At 37.8% G+C, this 26,629-nt stretch overlaps 1 protein-coding gene across 2 annotated transcripts in view; it reads left to right on the plus strand.

The window, feature by feature from the left end:
- The first annotated feature begins 7,785 nt into the window (after nucleotides 1-7,785).
- LOC137655655 (FGGY carbohydrate kinase domain-containing protein) overlaps nucleotides 7,786-26,629 on the plus strand; it is a 73,814-nt gene continuing 54,970 nt past the window's right edge. The window contains exons 1-4 of one of the 2 annotated variants that reach the window (XM_068389592.1): nucleotides 7,786-7,887; nucleotides 11,164-11,354; nucleotides 17,330-17,447; nucleotides 23,631-23,712. In XM_068389592.1, the coding sequence (XP_068245693.1) occupies nucleotides 11,169-11,354; nucleotides 17,330-17,447; nucleotides 23,631-23,712 (386 nt within the window). In that variant the 5' untranslated portion in view covers nucleotides 7,786-7,887; nucleotides 11,164-11,168. Of the gene's footprint in view, nucleotides 7,888-8,105; nucleotides 8,127-11,163; nucleotides 11,355-17,329; nucleotides 17,448-23,630; nucleotides 23,713-26,629 lie in introns of those variants that run through there. The other variant, XM_068389593.1, reaches the window with a different exon arrangement.

Below are 26,629 nucleotides of genomic sequence, written 5' to 3' on the forward strand. Positions count from 1 at the left end.
TATATATATATATATATATATATATATATATATATATACCCTGTAAAAGTGTTTGTGGTAACTCAAGTCTAATTAATTACCTCCTAATTTCCATAATACCCATATTATATAAAGTTTTTGAACGTGTTTTGGCAAAACTTAATATTAGGTGTGTAATTTGGTTCTCACAATGACTGTACAGAAATCCATTGATTCTGGTCAGGAAGTTCGTATGATTGGCCTTAATTATAGTGCTGCCTTTGACCGTGTTAATCATGAGGCCCTTGTTTTCAAACTCCAAAGATTGGGAGTGGGTGACTCATTTCTTAGCATCATTATTAAATTTTTTAAGTAATAGATCGTAAAGAGTTGTTGTTGATAGGCACCATAGTAAGTATAAGAATGTGATATCCGGAGGCTAGTGTTTTTGGACCATTACTTTTCAGAATATATACACATGACATGTGGTTTGGTTAAAAAAACAAGCATGTTGCATATACAGATGATGCTACTTTCTTTGTATTGACTCAATCTCCTGAATGTAGATCTGGGATTGTTGAATCCCTTAATAGAGATCTAGCTAAAATTAGTGCATGGTTCAAATTATGGGGTATGAAGATGAATCCTTACAAAACTCAAAGTATGATTGTAAGTAGGTCAAGGACAGTGGCTCCTCAACATCCGGATCTCGGCATTGACAATGTTTCTTTAACTTTGTATGACTTAAAATTTTAGGTGTGATTCTCGACAGCAAATTTACTTTTAAGAAACAAATTAGGTCTGTGTCTTCTTCAATTCCACACAAAAATTGGCTTATTGAGAATCTTACAAGATTTTCGGTGATCAATCTATTCTCAAGAAGTGTTTTAATTTTTCAAATCTATCTTGTTTCGAGTATTTTTCTCCTGTCTGGTCTTCAACTGCCTGCTGATTCTCATCTTAATTTATTGGACATGAACTTACGGTCTATTAAATTTCTTATTCTTGATCTAGCTATTAATCTCTGACACCGACGTACAATTAGTTCGTTATGTATGTTGCATAAGATTTTTCATAATTCTGACCATCCTTTACATTCAGATCTTCCGAGACAGTTCCATTCTATACGTACTACTAGGAATGCAGTATATTTTAATAGTCAGGCCTTCTAGAATACTGTGTAGTATTGAGCCTCATGATGGAGAAATTTTATTCTAGCTGTGACAAGCTGTGGAATGGTCTTCCTAATCGGGTAGTTGAATCGGTAGAACTTCAAAAGTTCAAACTTGCAGCAAACGTTTTTATGTTGAACAGGCTAACATAAGTATTTTTATAGTTTATATATGAAATATCTATTTTAATGTTATTATTTCCATTTTTTTTCATCACTTATATCGTTTATTTATTTCTATCCTTTCCTCACTGGACAATTTTCCCTGTTGGTGCCCTTTGGCTTATAGCTTCTTACTTTTCCAATTAGGGTTGTAGCTTAGCGCTATATACAGTATATATATATATATATATATATATATATATATATATATATATATATATATATATATATATATATATATATATATATATATATATATATATATATATATATATATATATATATACAGTATATGTGTGTGTGTGTGTGTGTATGTTTGAGTGGGAATACCTTAATGTGATGGGAAGGTTCACGTATCAGCAAAACTACTAGTTAAGGTCTCCCATACTAGGTTGGTTTGCTCTGAGAGATCAGACGAAAATCTCCTACAAACGAGGTGATGAAAACTGACCAAACACCAGACATGAATTGACATGTCTGAGGCCTTTTCCTACAGTGGATAAGAAACGGCTGCACTTGTTACTGATATATATATATATATATATATATATATATATATATATATATATATATATATATATATATATATATATTTATATATATATATAATGAGAAATGAGTGGTGTTGGTAATGTATTGTGAGTTGCAAGGTCTGACTATAGGCCTACCTTATAAGCATGAGCGCCATCTGCTAGGTGGGTCACATAACCCTCAACTCAACACTTTTCATTTAAGGAGGACAACATATTACTTGTCCCCCGCCCCCATACCACTTTTTATCTCTGCCAACGAAGTTGGGAGGAGGTTATGTTATCTCCCATGTTTGTTTGTTGTTCTTTTGTTTATTTGTGAACAGCTTCCTGGCCACAATTTTATTCGTAGGGTAATGAAATTTTCAGAGATTAATTGTCTTGTTAAGACGTGGAAGTGATTCAATTTTGAAAGTCTTAGGACAAAGTTCAAGGTCAAGGTGAGCAAACGGTCGATTTAATTACACCTAATCTCAACACCAAGTTCGCACATGGTTGTCACACAGATTTCAAATATGCCTATGATCTAAATTGGTACTGGGAAAGGCAAGCTGGTTTCGAGAAATAAGCTGCCGTGGTGGAGGTCTGCACTCTGTTTTTTTTCTTCTTCTTTTATCTATTCAAGATTTATGCAACAGATGCTGGAAGTAAGGCTATTAATAATTATATAAAACATATACTCGACAGAAACAACTATTAAATAATAAAGAAATAGATTGATTCAATTTTGAAAGTCCTAGGTCAAAGGTCAAGGTCAAGATTGAGCAAAAGATCGACCGAATTACCTCTAACCTCAACCCCAAATTCGCACATGGTTGTCACACAGATTTCAAATACCCCTTCGTTCTAAATTGATTCTAGGAAAGGCAGGCTGGTTTCGAGAATTAAGCTGCCGTGGCGGAGGTCTACACTCTCAGTGTTTTTTGTTTTTTTTTTCTAGTTTTCCAAGATTTATGTAACAGATACTGGAAGTAAGGCTATCAATAATGATATAAAACATATACTCGACAGAAACAACTATAAAATAATGAAGAAATAGATTGTATAATTTTTCATTTGATTCGTGGTCAGATTAATTGTTCATTTAAATGTTGACTGACGCACCCTATTATTTACATACAAGTCGTCAAACGCCAACGCTTACGCAGCTGTCTGTGAGTTTATTATTTTTTCCCGTAGCTGAGTTTATTTTTTAGTTTGTTAGAAATTATTTTCTTACAAATATATTATGTTTTAGAGATAAAACTAGCAGAATAGTGTATCAGTCATAGAGAACGTTTCGCTGCATTTGAGCCTCGTGAGATAGCTAATGAATCCGTAAAGGAAGTGCCAGATACAAGGACAAATACTGTATTATTGGCAATACTATGTACCCACATTGTTTGTGGTATCCAGATGTAAGCACTCTCTTTGTCAATTGCGAAAATGCTTTAATCCTCTAGGACAGTGGTTCCCAACCTGGGGGAAATTTCCCCCTGGGGGGAAATTGGAAGCTTCCAGGGGGGAAATAATTACACTACCTACTAACTAAAACAAGCGGAAAATGTCCACATAGTACGTGCGACAATTTGTTGTTAGCCATTCAATTGTGATATGATCATATCATTTCTCACTGACGTGATATTCAAGGGGAGAATTGGAATATCATACCCATTTCTGATGCAGGTGAGTGGGCATGAGGGTTGGGCGGGGCATGAAGAGGGAAATTTGGATGGTTGAACTGGGTGCAGGGGGGAAATGACAAAAAAAAGGTTGGGAACCACTGCTCTAGGAGGTGTACACAAATGAATTACCTCTTTGAATCCTTATTATCCACCAATATATTAATTTTCTTTTCTTCGAACTATGTTATTGTTTATTAGATTTTCATTTCATACATTCAAGAATCAATTCATTCAGTTTTTCGCTTCTATATTTCATCTTGTTTTTCCCCTCGTACTATCAGAATTAATTCTCATTCTTGTCATTAACTTACTTACTATCTCTTTTAATACCATACCAAATCTTAAATATTCAAACCCACGTTAATAAAAGGGTTTTATTTTTACAGAACACTATCATTTAATACTCTCAATGTATTCCTATAAATCCTACGATGTACTGCACCATAAAATTATAAGTTTATTTTTATCCTTATTACTTATGCTGTAAAATATTATCATTTGAATACAGAGTTAAGTGGAACTGTATGTTGAGATGTCACCGAAGACTTGTGCCTTATTTTAACCAATCTCTAAATCATGAACTCATAGATTTGTTGACTCATTAATATTAATAAACAGTCATCCATTCCCCTTAACATAATCCACATATTCATATGTCATCAAAATACTCCAAATCAAGTTCATTTCTTTTTTCAAATTTCAAAATGGAGCCCCTCCCTTCCGCCCTCTATTAGAAACCAGGTGACGCCATTGCTCTTAAACATAACCGGAAATGCACCTTTATTTACTCGGGTATGACGTTACGGGACTAGTTGATATTAAGAATAAATAGAAATATACAGTGATGAGAACAGAATATGCAATGGAAGATGAAATATCATTGGACGGAGAAAGGATTAATGAGGTGGAATCATTGAAATATTTAGGAACTATAATCTCTAATACAAGATCTTTAGAATTTGAGTGTAATGAAAGATTGCAAAAAGCAAATCAGACAATGGCTAGGTTAAGTAAGATTTGGAAATCTAATCGCCTGAAATTACATGTAAAAATCAGGCTATGTATATCAGTTTAGTGAGGTCGGTGTTACTGTATGGACATGAGTCGTGGAATGACAATGAAACAATCTCCAAAAGATTTAGTAGAATTGAGAACAAAGCCCTCAGAGGGATATTGTGAGTTAAACAGCAGGACAGGATTAGAAATGAAACTAAAAGAGATTACTCGAGTGCCATATGTGGATGATATCATGGTGAGTGGTAGATGGAGATGGTTTGGGCATGCTTCGCAGTCTCCAAGAGAGAGTAATTCACCAAACTTTCAACTGGGCTCCACAAGGCACTGGAAGAGTTGGAAGACCCAGGACTACATGGCTGAGGATTATGAAGCGTGAAGTAGGAGATGATGAATGGAGAAGTATTGAATTCAAAGCTTAAGATAGAGACGACTGGCGAAATCTAACCAAGACCCTTTGCGTCAATAGGCGTGGGAGGAGATGATGATGAGTGGTCCCGAAAGCTGTAGCTGAAAATAGTTCGAAGAACGGGTGCCTAGTAATAGGAACAGGGAAAAGAAGTGAGGAATAGAGGAAATGTGGTGGGGTTTAACGCAAATGGTTTCTAGGAATGGGTGCAATGATGTTTAATTGCTGGGGAATACGAAGGGGGTAGAAGAGAAAAAGGGACGATAGAGAAGCAGGAGATATGGGGAAGAAATTAGGAAGGTTAAGGGGGAAAAGGGGGTTTGTGAAGCGTCCCTGCCTGGCACTCGCTGGACTGGGGTTCAAGGTATGCTCACACTCGATAGTTTCCTTAGTGTTTGCAGCCTCACCATCATTGTGAGCTAAGGAGGGGGTTGTTTGGGGGAGCCTAAAGGTCTACCTGCTGACTCATCAGCAGCCATTGCCTGGACCTCCCTGGTCCTTGCTTGAATGGAGAGGTGACTTGGGCGCTGATCGTATGTATATATGGTTAGTCTATAGGGTATTGGCCGGCTTTCTAGGGCAGTCACTGTCCCTCGCCTCTGCCATTCACGAACAGCCTTTAACCTTATCAAGTAGTTTATAAGAGAGAAGCGCTTTTTCAATGTTATCGTTGTCAGAGGGAGTGTGGAAGCACAAGCATTAAGAAAAACAAGAATAATGGGAGCAATGAAAAGATGCGAATGGTTGTGTGAATATTGAAGTGGGGAAGAGGGTCTGCACGAGAAGGGGAAAAGTGAGACATGTGTTAAATATCATAAATAATTTCTACTCTGCATTTACAATGACACATTTTTGTCGTGTAGATGCATACCAAAAACTTGTTTTCCCAATATTTATAGATAATTATAGGCTACTAAAACAAATAAATAGTGTTAATATCTTTTCATTTAGTTTTTCTCAAATGTGGGAAGACCCATCGTTATAGAATGTTTAGAGACCGAAACAAAAAAAAAATATTTAATGAAATTATAGAGTATTATAGCTTCAGTAAACATTCGATCATGAAAATACAAAACGGACAGAAAATGTGTTGCAAAAATAGGCCAAGAGGTTGCGTAAAAGAACGGGACGTTATAACGCTTATATATTATTGACGCTACTATCATACGCCTCCATAACTACAAAGTTTACGAAAAGACGTGGAAATCATTATAAATCAGAGTCATGGTGAAGCAAAGACTTTGTTCAACCCAGATATAAAGAAAACAATCAATGCGAGAGAAGGGTTCAACAGAAGAAAAAGAGGAATGAATTCAACCTTGAACCGAGGGAATAATATAGTAGAGATATATATCAAAGTAGATAAATAATCACAAAAGCTACTGCTATATCTTATGAAGAAAATTACCAAAGAAAAGTATGTAAACTTGATAGAAACTTTTGAGAACTACTGGAAGAGTATCTATCAAAAGCACTAAAACGACACAGAAAACAAGTGAATCAAAGCTGAGCGTAACAGAAACGTCAATACCTAAATGCAAATAGGAAATAAAACAATTATGTGCAACAGCTTAGAGATATCTAGACTTCTGCCCGAGAGGATTTGTAGCAAAGATTGGAATTATGGATTATTAGGAAATAACTTAAAACAATAGTGAAAAAGTAAAAAAAAAAATTAAAACCGGAAAAGCAGCTTGTCCAGGGGGACCAAAAGTAGTCATATTTAAAGAAGCCGTTGAAAATAAACACCTTAAAGATAGTTACTGTGTGGTAAACAAAAGAAACCAAAGAATCAGGAGAAAACAAGTGTAAATGGAGAAAATCTAAGTGTGAACTTATACCAAAAGTACCAAAATCATAAGTGAATAAATTCAGATCTATAACCATGCTGGATATATCTTGCAAGATTGTGATGGGAATATTAAAATGCATATTCAAAGGGAAAGACAATTTTTGGATACTCGAACAGTATTTACAAAAGATAAACTTGCGGCTGATAATATATTCATGTTGTAATACTTTACTGAAGAATCTTATGAATAAAGCTATCATTTCAGGTTTATTTCTGTGGACTTCAACAAAGCATTAGATGGCATAAAAGGAGATAGACTGACGTAAAACATGAAATCATACAAAATACACCCAGAAATTATAAATCTTATAGACAATATCTATACAAATGAAGAAACAGAACTATATCTAAATAACGAAAGTGTAAGAAACTCAAGATTTTAAGTGGAATGAGGCAGTTACAGTGGATATGTCCTACACTTCCCGTTTATAATTTAGAGTATTATCACATGCCAGCAACTGAACACAAGAAAATTCAGAAATTTACCATGCAGAATCGAGGCAATATTCTTTGCAAATGATAGAGTAAAAATTGCAAGAACTCAAAACAGAAATATAAAGTAAAGTGGCAAACGAAATTAAACGAAAAATAGAAGAAAAAGAGAGCTGAGATGACCAAAGAGGTTAATAAATAGTAATAGCAGAAGAGACTACTTAGGAGAACTTAACACTAATGATGCAGTAATGGTTATGAAAACTAAGGTTGAATATGCTAAAATTAAAAGAAAATTATAGAAACAGAAATGATAATAATAGGCTTGGTTTATTGTGAAGGGAGGCAGAGGATACTACCGAGCATATATTTAGGTGTAATGAGTTAAGAAAATTTCGAAACAATAACATAGAAATAGGGAATTTAGAAACACGAACCCAGTATATTATAAAGGCCCTTGAAGTTAGAAGTAAAAGTACGCAAGTTGTGCTGTCTGCGTAGAAGGTAAGGAATAATAATTAATTTTCTGAAGATTGCAGCGTTTTGCACCTACCACGCTCCTTCTAGTAGTGTGCCCACAATCACTGTGTTGTGGAGAGAGCAACGAGGAACCTGGAACCTCAACAGCTGATTACATACAGAGTACTATACTAACTACAGTACAGTCGCACTTACACCGTTTGGATAAGATAAAGGTTTGCTGTCAGCTTAGCTGTTGCTAAGTGCAATTATTATTTTTTCATTACGTATCTATTTATTACAAAAACAACGCTCACTCAATATATTTTCCCCAGTTAACCTCATTTAGTTGAAGAGGGATACCTGTAGGAAAGTGGGTTTTGGTTGGGGAGCCAGAGAACGAGATTATTCTACAAATTATAAATGACATATGTTTAAATAATCCAACTATTTGGAGAAGAATTTGTTAATTTCGGTAATTAATCATTCAAATACTCATTTAGCATGAAAATGAAGTATTCTCTTCTAGTCACCTAAATTAATCTGGTGCTCCAGGTCCTAACCTTACCAGGGTCTTGGCTCCGCTCTTGGTCGTGAGCTGTGACCAACCCACCTCTCATACCCCAACTTCCTTCAACCAGCCCAATATAGCAGTAATCTCCATTATCTAAAATAAAGTGTTATATCTTGACCTAAGCGCACCAATTTCCATAGATATTTACACATGCATCATTGCTGGTAAACTTTGAAACCTCGCCTTCCTACCTAACTTAACCTGGGCTACTTTGCCCTTACGTCCCATAGGGGCGATGGTGGCAGGTCCCTACTTTTAACTGCCCTAGGTCCAAGTATTTTTACTTATTGAACATCTTGGTATCAGAATGAGGGGTTTATGTATGATGATAACGGCCACCTGTATGTATTATTATGTCTAACTTAGAATACAGCAGTGTAAGGGGAGTCGCAGGGGGGCCATTAGCTCCCCCGTTAGGTAAGTAGGTAAGGACATTGCTTGTAGGTTAGGTTAGGGGGGAAAGTTTAAGTTAGTTTATGTCCATTTTTAATCAACACGTTAGGAACTGGCCGCTGATATACAAAGGCTCCCAGAATGATACATAGATAAAGTTATACCCTTATAGGTTAGGTCCTTACTTTACCAGATGTGTGAAGTCTTCTAAATTACAATGATGTACAGCATTGTAACCAAGCACAACTTATTATGTTGGATCCTTACTGGCTAGGAACTTTGACCCCAATTATTGCATTTCATAGTTAACTGAAGACAGCTGTGAATCACTTAAAAGTGTTATGAAAAGTAGTATGAAATGCAAAATATGAATGAAATTTTGTTGGGTAATATGCAGTACTGTAGTTGTTAGGTTATGTATTCTAATTGTTTATAATGATGTAAAATTTATTTATTAGCTGCTTAATAACTGGAAGTAGTTGTGATTATGACTTACCAAAAGTGGTCTATGAAAATATTATTTAAATCATAACATCCAATGAAATTTTGTTGAGTATAGTCTAATAGGTCATAAACCTTGAAGTTTGTCTTAGGTCAATGATGATTTTGTCATGAAAGAGATAATAATTCTCTACATATGATATTCAAGCAAAATACATTTTCCAGTGGCAATAAATTAGAATACCCAAATTTAATACATATTTTGGACTTTTAGTATACTTTTCTCAACCGCTTTCAGTAAATCAGCCGTTGTCAGGTTTTGTTTAATAAGCCACTTTTAGTTGATATTGATACCATAATATTCATAGTAAATGGTATTTGTTCTTACACAATGCAAACCCTCATCCTTTAATAGGAGTACAGTATGATTTCAGCAAAATTGGAGACTTGCCTGGTAGAATATGTAACGAGGTGTCAGTAGTTATTGGCGGGTGGTCAGAGAGCCCACCCCCTGCCAGCCTATTTAGTAGCCCCTTTGACTTCAGTCACAGAACAATGTGGATGGACTCTTGGTGCGATCATACATGGGTGTTTTTCATTCATTTTCTCTCTCTTCTGAGTGTTTGTTCATTTGCTGTTAGATAAACCACATGCATGCATGTACTCCTGAGTAGCCAGCCATAACTGTGGCCCATTCATGAATAGGATCAATGGGGATTCCAATTCTTTGTGCCTTTCTTGCAAAGGTCATGACTCTTTCTGACTTCATGAGATGATCCATAGAGTGTACGCCTTGGCTGATGAGTGTGTCGAGGCATCAGCCAGGACCAGTGGTCTTGAAGTCAGAGGTTTGGCCTAACACTTACTTTCAAGAGAAATCTCAGTAGGCCAAGTATTGAAGGCACGTGTCTGGAAAGCAGATACCTTTCATGGACTTTCATTTGTAAGAGTACACCCACAAGTCTCTTGTCCTCTTTGTGCTTGGCTCTGTGGTGGCTGCTTAAGCTGTTGTGTAACAAGCCCAGCTCCCACATGGAGCAAGGATACATCTCGTCTATGGTAACTTTTAGACATAAGTCGGGAATGAAAGGTAGTATAACTGGCTCATTTCCTTCATTTTTGTACTCCTCTTTTGGGGTCAGCGGTCGAGGCATTGCATTCTGGTCGGACTAGATGCTGGTAAGTTGTATTTCAAAGCACCATTCTTTGTGTCCAAAGAGGTAAATCTCCCCATCCCCAGTGCAAGATGTGGGATGGTGAATCTAATACCAACCCATTAATCATGTTCTTGGGTTTTATTCTTTCTGAACTCCCCTTTTGGGGTAAGGTTTCTCTTTACATGGTACTGTCCAATTCATTATACGACCCAGGGCCTATCAGTTTCTCATCATTATGATAAATGGATAGTGACCTCGCTTCGCGTTTCACAGATCAAGCCGAGAAAACTTCCAGGGAAATCACATACCGTACAGTTATGGTTCCAAGGGGACTTACAACCCTCTAAGCAGTGAGTCTCCTTAATTAAAGGACGAGGAATTTTAAAAGTAATTTTTATTTTTCCTAACCATCCAAGCCTGAGTCCTTTAATTTAACTTTCCTCCTGAAACTACCCCTCTGAATCCTGAGCCGAAGTATCAAAAGTGAGTTACGAGCCGACTGGAAGGGGGCCGGACACCTCGCTCAGCACCCTTTCCAGTCGGATAACTGCTCAATATCCGTTTCAACAATTGATTCCAGCTCACGCCAAAGTAATCTCCATAATTAAAGGACTCGGGTTTGTATGGCAAAGAGAAATATAAATTACTTATACAGTAAACTTTATTTTTCCTTTGTCAAAACTACTTTTTTATTATTATAATTCTGAAAATATCTATGAAACTATTTAGTACTCAAAATGCTTTAAATGTTAATGAAATACCTAACTTCAGTCTTTTATCTAGCTCCCAGTTTAATCCTATGATGCTACTTTTAAGTTTAATTTAGAACTGGTGTACTCATACCCTACCAGAATATATATTATTTAATACTGTTGTTTTGTATGCATTAATATACTTGGCTATTGAAGAAATTTTAACCTTTTAATATGGGATGGTTTGGTTTGCAGCTTTGATGATGGCAGAGCACTATTACATTGGCGTAGATGTAGGAACAGGAAGTGTTCGTGCAGCTTTAGTCACCACAGATGGAACTATTGTGAAGATAGAAACGAAATCCATATCAATTAATTCTTGTAAAACAGGTTTTTATGAGCAGGATTCCGGAGAAATATGGCAAGCAGTTTGCCATTGTGTGAAGGTATTTATTGATTTTTGTTAACTTGACTTTTAGAAATAGAATTTAGAACAATATGTACTGTACTGGTGAATGATTCATTTTGGTATCGAGCTGTAAGACAGTAAAATAGTTATAAGTGAAGTGTTTACTAGTTATTAAAAGAAGAAAAGACTTAATCACAAAAGCAGACATATGCCTAAATAGTTTATTTGTTCCTACACGAATACAAACCCTCATTTTCCCATGGGTGGAATATGGCTATAAAACTTTTAATGAGATGTCAGTAACCATTTAGGATGTTTCTCGTCAGCAGCAAGGAAGCACTCGCTTCTACACCACTTTTGATTTCAGCAGTAGTTGAGAGTGGACGTTCACTTCCATGCCCTAGAGTACTGGCTAAAAATTAAACTCATCCTCTTTTTCTTTTCCGGTGTGTTAGGTATGCAGGCTTAGTGAGGATGCACAACATGCAAACTTGCGCAAGCGTGATGGACCACTCTTGCCTGGGCACATTCATGTTTAAAGTGGAGGCCGATCCTCACTGGTTTTGCTCTGCATGCAGAGGACACTCCTGCACACAGGATTCTCCATGTGACGAGTGTCCTGAGTGGTCATCTTCCCACTGGGAGTGGTATGGCAGGAGGAAGAAGAAGTCCAAAAGGGATTTGTCACCTTCAGTGTCTTCCTCAAAATTGCTGAAGCCCCCGACTCTCCTCTTGTTGCTTGGCCTCCTCAGAAGGGCGATCAAGTAAGAGCGGTGGCCTTTTAACCCTGGGGCAACTTTTATGTTAGGAGGCTCCTTCCATTTCCCCTAGCAAAATAAGGAGAGCTTCCTCCCGTGTGGAGTCTTCTATGCAAGACGCTCTGCATCTCTTGTGGTCTTCCTTGGGGCTTACTGGTTCCCTGTCAAAGTACAGGATGGTGGAGGTGTTGGTTTTAGGGGCTCAGTAGTAGAGAGTTTCTGCTCCTGCTGGAGATAGCTTCAGCATATCCCCCACTAGAGCTGACAGGAGGCAGTCCTTCCTGCTAGGTCTTATGCCCCTAAGACCTTCTGCCTTCGCCGCAGATTCTTTCCCATCCGAGGACCTGCGGGGCGTCTCATGAGAGAGCCCCCCAACGCTTCCTCCCTCTGGGGGGATTATGCATGCCGAGTTCCCTCAGCATAGGAGTAGGAATCCTTGTCTCCCCTCTGAGCATACTGACCCGCTGGGGCTTTCTGGCAGACTGTCATGCAAGCACTAGTTTATGTTTTCACTTGGGGGTCCAGGTAGCTCAGAAGCACCAGTGCGCTTTGTCACCAGAGCTCTAGCTCTTTAGTGTTGAGTTCCCGGAGTTTGTGGGTGATTTCGCATGCAATCTACTAGTAGTCCAATGCGCTGACCAAATCGTCATTGTTTCTGCACTAGACTCTACAAACCTCAATCGCCCATAGGTACCTTTGGCTACTTTCTTGGTGGGATTACTGAGCCACTCACCTGGCTGGGATGAGATCATTACCACTCGCCACCACCGGGCTCTCCCATTCTTCCCTTTCGTAGCTCGTGCTCATTCGCATTCATTGGAGCCTGCTCTACCTGTGGAGGTAGAGTTTGTGAGTTAGGTTCCCACACCTGTGGCACCAGAGGCACTCCTCTTGCAGCAGGCCATTAAGGCTGCTTCAGCAACTATTCCCACTGTACGTGAGGCAGCTTAGTTTTCGGGGCCTCTGACAACTTCCATCACTCTTCTGGTAGAAGAGACTGTGTTAGTCCAGGCTCCTTGCTCATGAGCTCAATCAGATCCATGGCTGCTTACGAGCAGCAGGTATCTGGTGCTAACGCAACTGTCGTCAGCTCTTAAGCATGCTGTGGCTGCCCATATTTCTAGATGACTGCTGTATGTAGAGACACAAGCAGTTAATCCCAAGTTATTGGGGTAGACTCTTCATTGTAGGAATTGGGTAATGCTCCAGTAAAAATTGGACCGAAGAAGACGCAGGGCTAAGATGGACCTATATGGGATTATGGTCTCCAAGGGAGATCTCTAAGTAGACAATTACAGATTAGGCTGTCACTGATTGTATCGGTCTAAACTGTGTAGAAGCTTCCATGAAGTCCAAGGAAGCAACATGTTCAAAGGAGGCTTCTGGTATCTTGGCCACCTTCATAGGAAAGGCTAGTGAAATGAAAGGAAGGATGCAGCATTGCTTCTGTAGGACTGGACCTCCAAACTATTTAAAAATCCCAGTCTTCAGAAGCAAGCACAGCAGGTAGTCACTGCTTTGTCAAGTCGTGATGCTCACCAAGGCCCCTAATGCCTTGCTTCCCTATAAGGACCCACCCCAAGACAGTCCAAGTATGGCTTTGGAGGTAGAAGATGTCATGGGAGATGAGTCTTACCACTCTGTAGGAGTACTTCCCATACCAGCTAGCCCTGAGGCTCTCGATACAGAGGAAGGCAAGTCTGAGTCAATTTTACTTTAGGCTCTTTCCTGTATCAGGGGTGTTAATGAGCTTGGTAAGGCACCTTACTCATCTCCCAAAAGGAGAACCACAGCAATAAACTTGTTGTTCAAGGGTCCTTGAACCAATAAACCTTGCCTGGAACTGCCATAGTCCATTAATAAAGTTGACTCAGGAAAGGATTACCTTGGGGCCAGGAAGTCTACAAAGTTACTCCCTCCAATTTATGTGAGACAGAGGAAGTACTACTACATGCAGGAGGACTTCCCTTCTACTCTGCCTTTAGATGTGGCAATTTCGGCTTTGATGCAAGGTTCCTTTTCTGAGAAGTTAACGACACAGCCTGTCATGTTTTTGGCAGCAGATGCCCTGACCATGGAGAGGACAGCTAGAGCCACTCTTCAGGCCTTATTTTAGATTGACCACTGGTTGGGGACTGTTTGCTATTTAACCACTACCAAAGATCTTTCAGACCTCGAAAAGTGTCGGGTATAGTGTTCAGATACATAGTCTTTACTGGTGTAAGGGCGATGGAATTCCTGACACAGCGTTGCAAACCAGTCGGCTAATTTTATACTGAAGAGATGCCATGTTGTCATCTGCAGTTTCCAAAAGTTGCTACCCAGGAGGAAGACACTCCACCTTTGTAATGTCTTGGTTAAGACTCCGTCGTTGTTCCCGGTAGAGAACGTGGGGGCAGTGGTGGAAAATTAGAGGAAGGTGAGTTAGGACTCCCCTCTCCTCCGAGCAGTAACATCCCAACACCCCACCACACAGGCACCGGCCTTGCAGAGGATGTTTCCTGTTGCTAGGCAAGCATTTAAAGGTTCTCACCAGCACAGTCCACACTGAGAGACAGAACCCTGAGTCCTCCCTTTCAAGGGAAAAAGCTTCCACTAAGGGGACATTCTCCCCGCCATACCACTGGTGGGAGAGATGCCTAAAGCTTATATGGCAGAGATTGCATTGCCACAGGGCAGAGCCCTGGACAGTAACCCTAGGTGTCCTCTAGTGGGGCTACGTTATCCCATTTACCAACGCTCCCCTTCCCCTGAATCGTCCTCCAATGCATTCACTGTCCTTCGCTCAGGGATCAGCAAAGGGCATAGCCCTTTGGGTAGAAGTCAAAACTGAAGGGCTCTCTCCAGGAGGTCCTCGACAAGTTTCTATGCTTTTACAGTTAACTTTTTCTTGTAGAAAAGGCATGTGGAAGCTGATGTACTGTCATCAGGGACAAGCCTGAGAGGAATCGTTTTACAAACGCAGTTCGTTCCGGGAAAATCAAGTGTACCGGTAGACCAGTTGAACAGGAAGAATCAGATATTACCAAATGAATAGCCTCTGTATCTCTTGATTTATCAAGAGATTTGGAAGTAGTGGGGTCACCCGAAAGTAGATATGTTTGCCGCATCACTGAACAAAAAGATTGAAGCGTTTTGTTCACCATGCAGGATCCTTTGGATTTGGAGGTAGCTGCTGTGACATACTCCTCCCATTGCCATGATATGGTAGGTACTAACCAAGTTCAGGAGCTCTATGAACAGTAGGATGATGCTTATAGCCTCTTTCTGATCACTGAGGGAGTGATTCACAGATTTATGGCCCCTGATGTCAGACCATTCCAGAAGGCTGCTGTACAAAATCAGTCTGCTCAAACAGCCAATATCAAAGGTGTTACACTACATCCAAAACCATCTGGGCTACTTCTGACTGCATGGAGACTATCCACCGTATTCTCAGACACAAAGGGTTTTCAAACCCTGTAGACTGCTTATTATAGATTCCAATGAACAGTCTACCAATAACTTATATCAAAGGCAGCAGACAGTTTATTTTAATTGTGTAAAACTAAAAATCTGTTGATAACTAGAACTAACTTGGAGAATATTTTCAAGTTTTTTAGTTTCTTATTTTATGACAATGAAATTTCTTTTTCCACCATTAAAGGATATAGATCCATCCCTAATTCTGTACGGAAGTACTTTATTGGTTATCAAATCTATTATTCAGGTATTATAGTGGATGTGTTCAGATCCTTCAGTATTGAAACACCTCCAGTAGTGAGATGAATTTTCTGGAATTTTTATGTAATTTTACAGTATTTAAAACTAATAGAAAATCTATCACTTAAGCAAGGATATCATGACCAAAAGAGTTTTTCGGTCGGCTTTAAAATCAGCTAAATGCATAGGTGAATTATAAGCTTTGCTAGTCAAGGTAGGCTTCAGTGAACACAAAATGGTCTTATTTCTTTTACCTTCATTCAGAAACAAAAAATATTTTAAGACTAAGAGTCTGCCTCAATTGTCTTGCATCCCCTCACTAAAACTGGATGAAGGCAGTTCAGTAGAGAATATTTTTTGTCCAGTAAAAGCAGTACAATTGCATTTGGACAAAACAAAAGGTAGTATAGAGTGTTCCCAATTTGTTCTCTGGTTTGAGGGTTTCTAATCCCCCCTAACCTAAAGGGCTATGTAATTCCTCGTTAAGGTTTAGTCACAGACATGCACATGGAATTAGATCCAAAATTCATAAAATGCTTGAAAGTGAAGTTCGATGATATTAGGAGTGCATCCCAAAATTTTTGTAGGAATCTTTCTTTGGAAAAAGTTTTAGCAACAGCTCAATGTTGTACCAGGTCGGGGTTTGCCAAGCATTACCTTTAAGAAGCCTGGTTTGCTTATGAAGACTGTGGGCTTTAGGTCACATAGTAGCGGTAGGGGACGTGTGTTGTCTAAATAATTTCAAGTTCAGTTAATCTATTCTTGCTTATCTACAAATATAATGCTGTATTTATTATTTGATTTAGAAATAATCATAATTATCAACTGGATCATAAGTAACATTTAGAGGATATCTGCTGGACAGTATTTTTAACCACTAAAATAAACACTCTGGAGGCCTGTATCTCAACCTGTAATTTAAATGGAATATCAAAGTATTGTAGACAAGTAACCTCTACCTGGTTGGTTAGTAACCCTTAACCTCATTGCATTACTTGTACTTGAGTTTATTCTACTCTTTTCCGGGATTGTGCCTCACCGCCAACAGACTGTGGGAGTTAGCATTATGAACATTAGGGGAGATGTTTAGAAATGATCCAAATTTTGATAATGAAAGTTCTTGTTTCAATAATCTCCTGAAGTTCAAATATATGCCAACGTTCCCCATTGACTCATGAGGAGGGATGTATGTCGACTTCAAAACTGAAGCCTAGATTGACTGACGTGGGGGCTTTTCACCGCTTACTGCTAGAGGATTCCATTCACTTGTTAAGGACATGTTATTATTAAAGGGGAAAAAATTAGGAAAATTTTGAAATCCTATGGATGTGTTGATTAAACCAGGCATCTGGAAAAGAGGTCCAACTATATGAACATCAGGTGAGTATAGAAATAAGAAATGTTATCACTAAAATTTTGTTTGCCCACTCTCTTGAGTTCATGATTCAGTGAGTGTTTCCAAAAAGGTTTTGCTCAATAACCTTCCCAAATTTAACGCATCTGTCTGGGAAGTGTATGTATTTGACATCCTTTCATTTTACTACTTTTACAGGGAGTAACTTCAGATCTGTCTGAGAAAGAAAAGGTCCATGGAATTGGATTTGACGCAACTTGCTCTCTTGTCGTATTAGATGAAAACTTAAGACCTGTTACTGTTAATCCAGATGTAGGTGAGGAAAACTTGAACTATTTGAAATATCTTAATCATTATTACAAGTGCTTTAGTGTTGATGAATATCCTCATGGACTTACAGAGCTCATTCTTCACATTGGAGTGATGAACAGGATAAGTATTTACTAAGAGTTTATTTGCTCCTACATCAATAGAAACCTTTGTCCTTCAATATGAAAACTGATTCAAGCACAGCTGGAAGTCAGCATTTAAAAACTTATAACAAGAGTGTCGGCCATAGCCAGTAGTTAGTGGTCAGCTATGTAGAAGCCCCGCCCTTTCTGCCTATCCATTGAATAGTTACTTTAATTCCTGTCGTCGACTAAAACAGACATTATCTGCGTCTACGAAACTTGGCTTTTCAAAGCTTTTTCTTCTGGGTGTTTTCAGGTGTGCATGTGTGTGCTCTTTTATGCTGGAGGGCAGACCTGCCAGGGGATGTCAGCAAAGTGCAGAACCTTTATGAATAGAATAGAGGTTGATCCTGGGTATGTTTGTCACTTAGAGTCCCCTGTGAAAAGTGTAGAGAGTGGTCACCCTCCGAGTGGCAGTGGTATGGCAGGAGGTAAAAGAAGAAGGCAAAGCAAGAATCCTCCCTCTCAGGTTCGTCCTCGAGGTCATGGAAGTCAGCTAGGCGTAACCCTTCCACCCTCAGTACTCTGCCCTCTGGCCCTTCCCCATCAGCTTCTTCGGGAAGCACTTTTGATGCCAAATTAACAACTAGGTGAATCACAAGGTCGAGACTTTTGTTTCCCCTTCTGGAGCTGAGGGGCCTCTCCCCGGGAGGAATTTTATATTTTAGATGCTCCTATTGATGATGCGGTGCAACACCTCTGGTGTCCTTAGGGTTGCAGGGAACCTCCTCCATAGAGTGTCTTGCTTTTGCTCTGGTTCCCTTTATTAGGATTAAGCTTGTGCTTGATGTTCAACTTGAGCCAACTTCGAAGTTGCCAGTTAGCTTCCTGCCCTTGGAATATGCCACTTTTTCTCAACCCCCTGATGGTTTCCCAGAAGGCTAATCAGAGAGAGGAAGTAGCTCTCCCTCTATAGAGAGATCTTGCCGTTTGTGTGCACTCGCTCTTGTATAAATGAGGAGCTGCATGCATCCTCCCTTTATCTTACGTATCCTCGCGAGCAACATGTTTCCAAGCTCTCTAAAGGATTAGAATGTTACTCACCTGTTTCAGCTGAACCTGATCCCTTGTGCTAGCATTTATCATCATTGGATAATCTTGCTTCCCTAGATTTTCCCTATAGACAGTGCACTCAAGATCCGCACACACCAGGGCCTCACCACTAACGCACTAATGAGTGGTCGCAATCCTTTGGGATCACATGCACAATTTTAGCGCCCTGAAACATAGCTTTCATGAGCATAGGAGCTTGCCATCAATGCAAGCAACTATGAAACGCGGCCATACCAGTGCATCTAATAGTGGTATGTGATTGTGTGCTCTGATCACTATGGTACGCTTTGATGATTGGTGTACTCCTTGGAAAGGCTCGCCTGAGCATTCCGCTTGCCTTAGCATTCTAGATGCACTATCACCACCTGTTATGCCTGACAGGCACAGACAGGCACATGTGCATAATTACTGCATGCCCTCAGTATAGATCGTTAACTGTAATCAAGAGAGGGAATCTGCTCCTGTTCGAATAGCTAGATACCCCTCTAAACGCGCCTGTTTTTCTGGCTGAGACTCGTAAGTGGAGTTTCTGTCCCAGAAATCTCGCTTATTACCAGATCCACTAAGAATGCAGAATTTTTGCTCCTTTGGGCTGGAAAATGAATAAACATTACAAGATAATTTATTTCTCCCTAAATCTCCAAAAGCTACCAAAAATTTAACCACATTGGCAGCCCTGCTACCTCTTATTCTGTCTTCCTGCTGGCTGAACCAGCTACCCACTACCATTTGAGTTCATTTGTTAACATGTGCTTGGTCTTTAAGTAGCTCCATTGCTCTGTTTAATTTCCAATTACCTTTTTTGCCAAGAAAGATCATTATTAAGAGTTTGTGAGTTCTTATTTAACATACAATTACCGGTGTTAGTGGTTTAGTGATATCCTTGGGTGGATTTTCATTGATTTTGGGTTATTTATGTGCAGCCCAGCTGGAATGTTTCTTCATCATAAAATCTCAGGATAATTTTGTAATCTTCCCATCAATTCCAGTTAGAAGCAGTCCTTCTTGCAGTATCTGGATGAGTTGCAAGGAGTATGACCTGCATGATAGTTGCACTAATTGTGATTTGTCTATCCATTGGTATTTGTGTAAGTCGTGGTCCAATTACAAAATGACTGCTTATGTTAAACATCAAAAGTCTTTACAACAAAAGAGGGCTCAAAAGAAGAAAAGATCCATGGTGAGTGATGAATTCCTTGATGTACTTTATATACTATAGGGAGTAGTTCCTCTGATTCTGATCCTTATTTGCTTGTTGCCCCTTCTCCCTCTCAACCAGTTTCCAAACCTGTAGGATCTAATGATTTTGAGTCTAGACTTACAGTATTTCCCTTGAAGTTAGTTGTGGTCGAAAGATAGTCTTTACAACATTTCAGTTAAGTTTAATACACTGAGAGAAAATCTGTCATAGATTCTCTTGCAGCTTCTCATTAGGTACCTGTCGAGTGTACCCAAGGGAGGTACGACAGATCCCCTGTCATGTGAACCCCAACGTGAGGATAGATCCAGGGCCTCGGAGCCTGTCGATACTTCTATCTAAGATCAGGACATTGATTCTCGTAGGCTGTTTGAGTTGGTCTTGGGTTTTCTTCCTCATGCAAGGCCTAAGGAACAAACCGATACTGCATATTGTGTAATATGCTAACCTCTCAATCCCATACTTGCTATTATGGCTATGGGAAAGTAAATATTAATTAAATTACTGTTACCATGAGACCTACCACCAGAGAGGTATCTGTCCAGTGTAATGATCTTCTTTATTGAAAAATATCCCGGAACCAACCTATCGATGGACTAGGCAGATGGAAATTGATAGATTTTTGTTAGATTATGGATTTTATTTTCAGCCATTTCTTCATCAAGCAGGTTTATTACAGGTACAGTATCTGAATTTAACATTTTTGATATACTACAGTGAACCCTCGTTTATCGCGGTAGATAGGTTCCAGACGCGGGCGCGATAGGTGAAAATCCGCGAAGTAGTGACATCATATTTACCTATTTATTTAACATGTATATTCGGACTTTTAAAACCTTCCCTTGTACGTAGTACTGTTAACAAACTACCCTTTAATGTACAGAACACTTAATGCATGTACTACAGTACCCTAAACTAAAACAGGCACAAATATTAAAGGCGATTTTATATCATGCGTTTCCTAAACACCTAAAAAGCACGATAAAAAATGGCAACCAATGTTTTGTTTACGTTTATCTCTGATCATAATGAAGAAACAAACTCATTTAGTGTACTGTACACATATATGTATAGGTTAGTTTTTGCATCGATTATATTGATGTATACAGTATGTTGATTTTGTTATTACCAATGTTTTACTTAATTTTCCTTAGGACTTCCAAATGAAATGTTTTTCTTTATGACGCCGCCTGAAACGACGTCGTCATAAAGTACGCTCAGTAAACAACCACGCTCAGAACAAAGAAGGCATTTAACGCGCATGATGAAAGTGATAAATAATGATATTTACAGTAAAAGCTTTTAGAAAATATGTTATTACAAATATTATTTACCGTATTTATATAAAATCATACAGTACATACTGTACGTAGCAAAGCAGGAAAACAATTTACGAGAGAGAGAGAGAGAGAGAGAGAGAGAGAGAGAGAGAGAGAGAGAGAGAGAGAGAGAGAGAGAGAGAGAGAGAGAGAGAGAGAGAGAGAGGTAGAGAGAGAGAGAGAGAGAGAGAGAGAGATTGTTTTACGTACGTAAATGTAAATTTAAAAAAAAAAAATGATAGGCTTTTAAAACCTTCCCTTTAACTTAATGCATACAGTACTAAACTATAAAACAGGCACAAATATTAAAATGTTTAAGTAAAAAATAAAGATTGTTACTGTACTCACCACGAAAGAAGTTCAAGAAAAACTTGAATGATGATGGCGATGAATTTGCTGCACAGTAGAAATGATGATGATGTCTTCTACTGTGCAGCCAATAATAGTATTTTACGTCTCTTCAGACGGAGGTGTCTTTTCCTGGGACACCTCTTCAACTTCTTCCTGAGACACTTCTTCAATTTCTTCTGAGGGCATTGTGATCGGAAGTTGCTGCCGCTGCTTCTTTTTTCGCAAGAGCATCCTGTAGGGAGCCATGTGTTCATCGATCTTGGTGCAGAATTGTACAGAACGAACCATATCCTTGTCCCACTCTTGCGACATTTCTTTCACCTCATTCGCAAGCTTGCAGAGCTTGGCAAGCCGTTCTAATGTTAAGACCGTTTCTTCGACATTTTCTTGGATCTCTTCCTGTGTTTCACTGTCTTCACTGCCCGATTTCGTCAGGTCTTCGAGGTCTGCGGCCGCGTAACTTCTACTGTCTTTTAACATAGTATCGAGAAGCGTCACCTTCTCAGCAATCGTCATCATCTTTCGGTGCTGTTTAGGCTCACTACCAGCCTTAGTAGAAGCAGAAGGCTTGGGAGGCATTGTACAGTAGGGTTTAACAGAAAGTTCAACAAAAAGTTCAACTTAAAACAGTCACGCACAGCACAGATTAAAGTTCACAATTAACAACGTCAACACAGCGATACAGCGGGAGACAAAGTGACCGCGGAAAGAGATGCTGCGGGTTGGAGAAGCGGTCAAAACACCAATCAGAGGCTAGATTACAAAACTTGAGTTCTGATTCGTCATCTATCAGCGCTTGAACCAATCACAACCCGTCTTACAGTACTATGATGCGTTGGTTACCTACTCATAGAAGATCCCCCGTGCATACTGAACGTACGTAGATTAAGTACAATACCGTAATAATAATAAATAATGATAATAATACTGTACAGTAATAATAATAATAATAATGATAATAATAATAACAATAATAATTTTATTAACAGCAACAACAATAATAATAATAATAACAATAATAATAATACAGCTTTACGTACGCTATTTTACGCCTCTCTCTCACTCTCTCTCTCTCTCTCTCTCTCTCTCTCTCTCTCTCTCTCTCGTACGCTTATTCGAAATGTGATTTTTGCAACAAAGAATATTATTGGATGCAGTACTACGTACGTATACATACAAAAGATTCATGGAAAAGAAGCATATCCATTACAGTACACACCATTCTAATATGGTATGACTGCATCTGATTTGCGTTTCATGTTCGATTTAATTTTACTACGTACTGTATACAGTACTGAATTATCGTATGATCACATTCTCTTTTCATGTTTTATTTCTTTCTGTGCTTAATTATATGTCATATGTAATGCAATGAACAATCAGTAAGAGCAGATATTACTAATTACAGTATTAATGGAATTACAGGTAACGAAATATCGTATTTGGGGTCTTCAGATATTGCGGTATTTTCGAAATTTCCGGAAAATCCGCGATATGTATATATATATGGGATATGGAAAAACCCCGCGAAGTGGTGAATCCGCGATTGTCGAACCGCGAAGTAGCGAGGGTTCACTGTATACGGGGTTTTAGTTTAATGACTTTGATTTCCACATTTAATTTGAAACTGATATTTTTTAAATTATTCTTTGTATGTTCTACAAATTTCAATTGTTTTTACATGCAATACATTTATATTAGGATTATATTGCATTGTATGGTTTACTTATGAATGTTGTTTTCCATAATGTTTAGCAGGAAATATACATATACCTTGTCATATTTTATACATGAAGCTATATTCCTTGTGGCTTATAACTTTTTTTATGTAAAGTCATGATTTGATGATATGACAGTAAGTATAATAATTTTTCTTTTTGATTTTTTTTAGATTTGATAGTTGTCATTTTCTTTTTTTATGTGGTTTTCCAGAATAAGGAAAAAACTGTTAAGGTATTATTTTGCAAACTGTTTTTTGCCAATCTGTCAAACTTTTTGACAATGAAGAGCTTAATTTTACTATTAAAGTAGTTATATTTTCTATGAAATTACTGCTACTTTGTTGCTGTCTATTAAATTTCATTTATAAAGAAATATAATTCAGTAACTAGACAAATGCCTTTCAGGGGACGATCGGCATAATATTATTATGTGGATGGATCACAGAGCTAAAGATGAAGCTGATGAAATCAATTCCCAAAAACACAAGTAATGTATGAAGTGCATTTTTCTAAAAACTTTTCTTAAATTTTTTGGATTATAGGTGATCCCAAAACATAAAGATATTTGATTTTTAAATGTTTTACAGACCCTTTTTATGGAAGTTTTTTTTTTCATTTCTAACTTTAACAGTTTTTAATCCTTAGTTTTAACAAGTATGTATAAGAAACATCAAGTATACAGTTTGCTATGTAGTGTAATTTATATTATATACGATCCGCTACACAAGATATTTAAAAATACACAAGACATTCTAATTTCATTTGCAGACTTATAGAAAAAAAGTTATTACCTGTTATTAGGCTGTATATATTAGCCTAGGGAGCAATGATATTATTATTGAAGCTACATAATTAGTTGTTACAAAATATAGATTCTACTTTTAAATTGCTTTCCAAATTCCATGCATGTGATTCGGTTTCTTTGTACAGTAATGCCTCACAACATGGAATTAATTAATTCTGGAGTGACTTTTATAACGTGACTTATTGTGTTTTGAGTCACATTTTACATGTAAATCGCCTAATTCATTCCAAACCCTACAAAACACCACATTAAACCTTATAAGAAAGCTGCAGTATAACCACAATGAAATACTGTAGAGTCAAATACATTTGAACCATTTAATATACCCAAACTAACTGTTAATACCTGTAAATTAAGTAGTTATTAGAACATAATGTAGTAATAAATGGAAAGTAATACAATACATACAGTACAATGCTGTATATTTATAAAATATACAGTAACAGTACCATATGTAATGTACTATGAGAGTTACACCTACTGTATATTTTACAGCTACATTTTCTATGTTGTGAACCCATTTTCTTCAAGCTTTATTTATGGGTGACTATTTTATTCGGCCTGGCTGGCAAAAATCTCTTAACACGAATAATTTCTTGCAATGATAGTCATAAAAATATTCGCTTTTCGTTTCACAGCGTGAAAATTTCGTAAGCAGATTTTTTTGTGAAAAGAGGTTATGACTGCATTAAACTAGTGCATTTAGCAGCCTTGGTCATCACTGCTGCAGAGGCAGTTCGTATTTTCATTGCTAAATTCATTGTATGTGAATTACTCTCAGAATTTACTATGATTGATTATATAAGTATAAACATTGATATTACTTTCTCTTTATATTTAACAGATGAGAAAATCCTTCATTCTTTAATAGTTACAATCCATAGCATTAGTTAATTAGGTTATTGTATCAAATTGTTTATATTTACATTGGATTTTTAATAAAGATATGTACACAATATATAGCTATCATCTAATTTTTTCTTTGTTTTTCAAGAAAATTTTTACAAGAGGAAGTCATATTTGCAATATTTTTATATTCATATCTAAAGCATATTTGTATTAGTTCGTTTTATTATTTTGGTCATTACTAACTGTATTTCAATAACTTAGAATTTTAATTTTAGTCATCATAAGCACAGTCAGACCTCTGTCTTTGCATGAGTGGGGTAACAGAGTACCCTCAAAGATAAGAAACAAATGTGTAATATTGGTGCCTTAGAAGTGTCAACTCATAACCTCCCAAAACCAATGACCATTGCCTATGTGTAGTCAACTAACACCCTAAATAACTTACTGTACAGTACTTGGATTCCATGAGATTTCTTTCACAGTATTGTAGTTTATATTAATGTATTTTACTAAGGTAATTGTACGTTACTTACCAATGCTTCAGTACAAGGTAAGATGACTCATGATGCATAAGTCGTTGCAATGCCACCCTATGTATAGGTAATAACATAAGTCATGTTCTAAACTATCAATACTCACTAATACTGTGGTATTTATATCTGTGATATATGTGAAGTACTATCATTACATTACAATTTAATTAGCTAAGGTTAGAAGACCCATCACTTGTAAGTGATCGCTGTCTTCGTTAGGTCCCCTACCAGCTTATCACATAGTGTGTAGACTGTAACTATGTACAGTACTGTACTGTATTTTGTATACTGTACTGTAAATACACAGTTCGTAATTGTTTTTTAATGAAGATATGAATACCCTGCAACTGGTAGTCAGGGATTTTAAAATGGGAGGTAGAAGATCCTAGAAGAGAAAGAGGAGATCTAGAATGAAGGTTTGGGACCTTAAAGGAGAAAAAGATGATCAATTTAGAAGGATTATGAGGGAGAGAGATGACTGGAAAGATTGAACTTAGAGATTGTACAGGGTAACAGAGTGAAAAATAACTGTATAAGTACTGTATGAAAGATATACTGTACAGTATGTGTAGGGGTAACAGGAATTAGCAGATAGAACCAGCAGTTATGATATGTTGAAAAGAGAAAAGTGGTGGTGGGAAAGAAAGGAGCAAGAATCAGACCAAAAAAAAATTAAAGACATTTAAGGACTGGAAAGTAAGGCATTCATAGGAAGCTGAGGAATGGTGCAGTGAAGAGGAAAAAGCTTCTGATAATAGAGTAGAAGTAGCTAATGAAAGAGCAGTAGAACAATTGAATAAAAGGCTAAGAACAAGTGAAGGAAAAAGGGGTATCTATAAAATTTTAATCTGTGAAGAAAAGGCAAAGATAGGATATAGGGCAATTGTGAGTCATCAGGGATAGAGATGGAAATATATTGCTTCTGGAAGAAGAAATTAAGAGGAGATGAAGAGAATATTTTGAAAACCTATTGACTGCTAAAAATGACAGGTAAGAGCTAGGAAAAGCACAAAGGGTGGAGGTGCCAGAAATGGAGATACGGAATACAGAAGTGAAATGGGAATTGAGTAAAATTAGAAATGGTAAAGCACTAACCTGGTCCATCAGAGTTTCAAATTGAAATAGTCAAGATACTAGCTACAGATAGGGAAGAATGGATACTGGATTTATTTAGAGCAATATGGGAAGAGGAAATAGTGCCTAAAGACTGAGAGGAG

Source organism: Palaemon carinicauda, chromosome 16 (genome assembly GCF_036898095.1).
Source record: "Palaemon carinicauda isolate YSFRI2023 chromosome 16, ASM3689809v2, whole genome shotgun sequence".
Taxonomy (NCBI): Eukaryota; Metazoa; Arthropoda; class Malacostraca; order Decapoda; family Palaemonidae; genus Palaemon; species Palaemon carinicauda.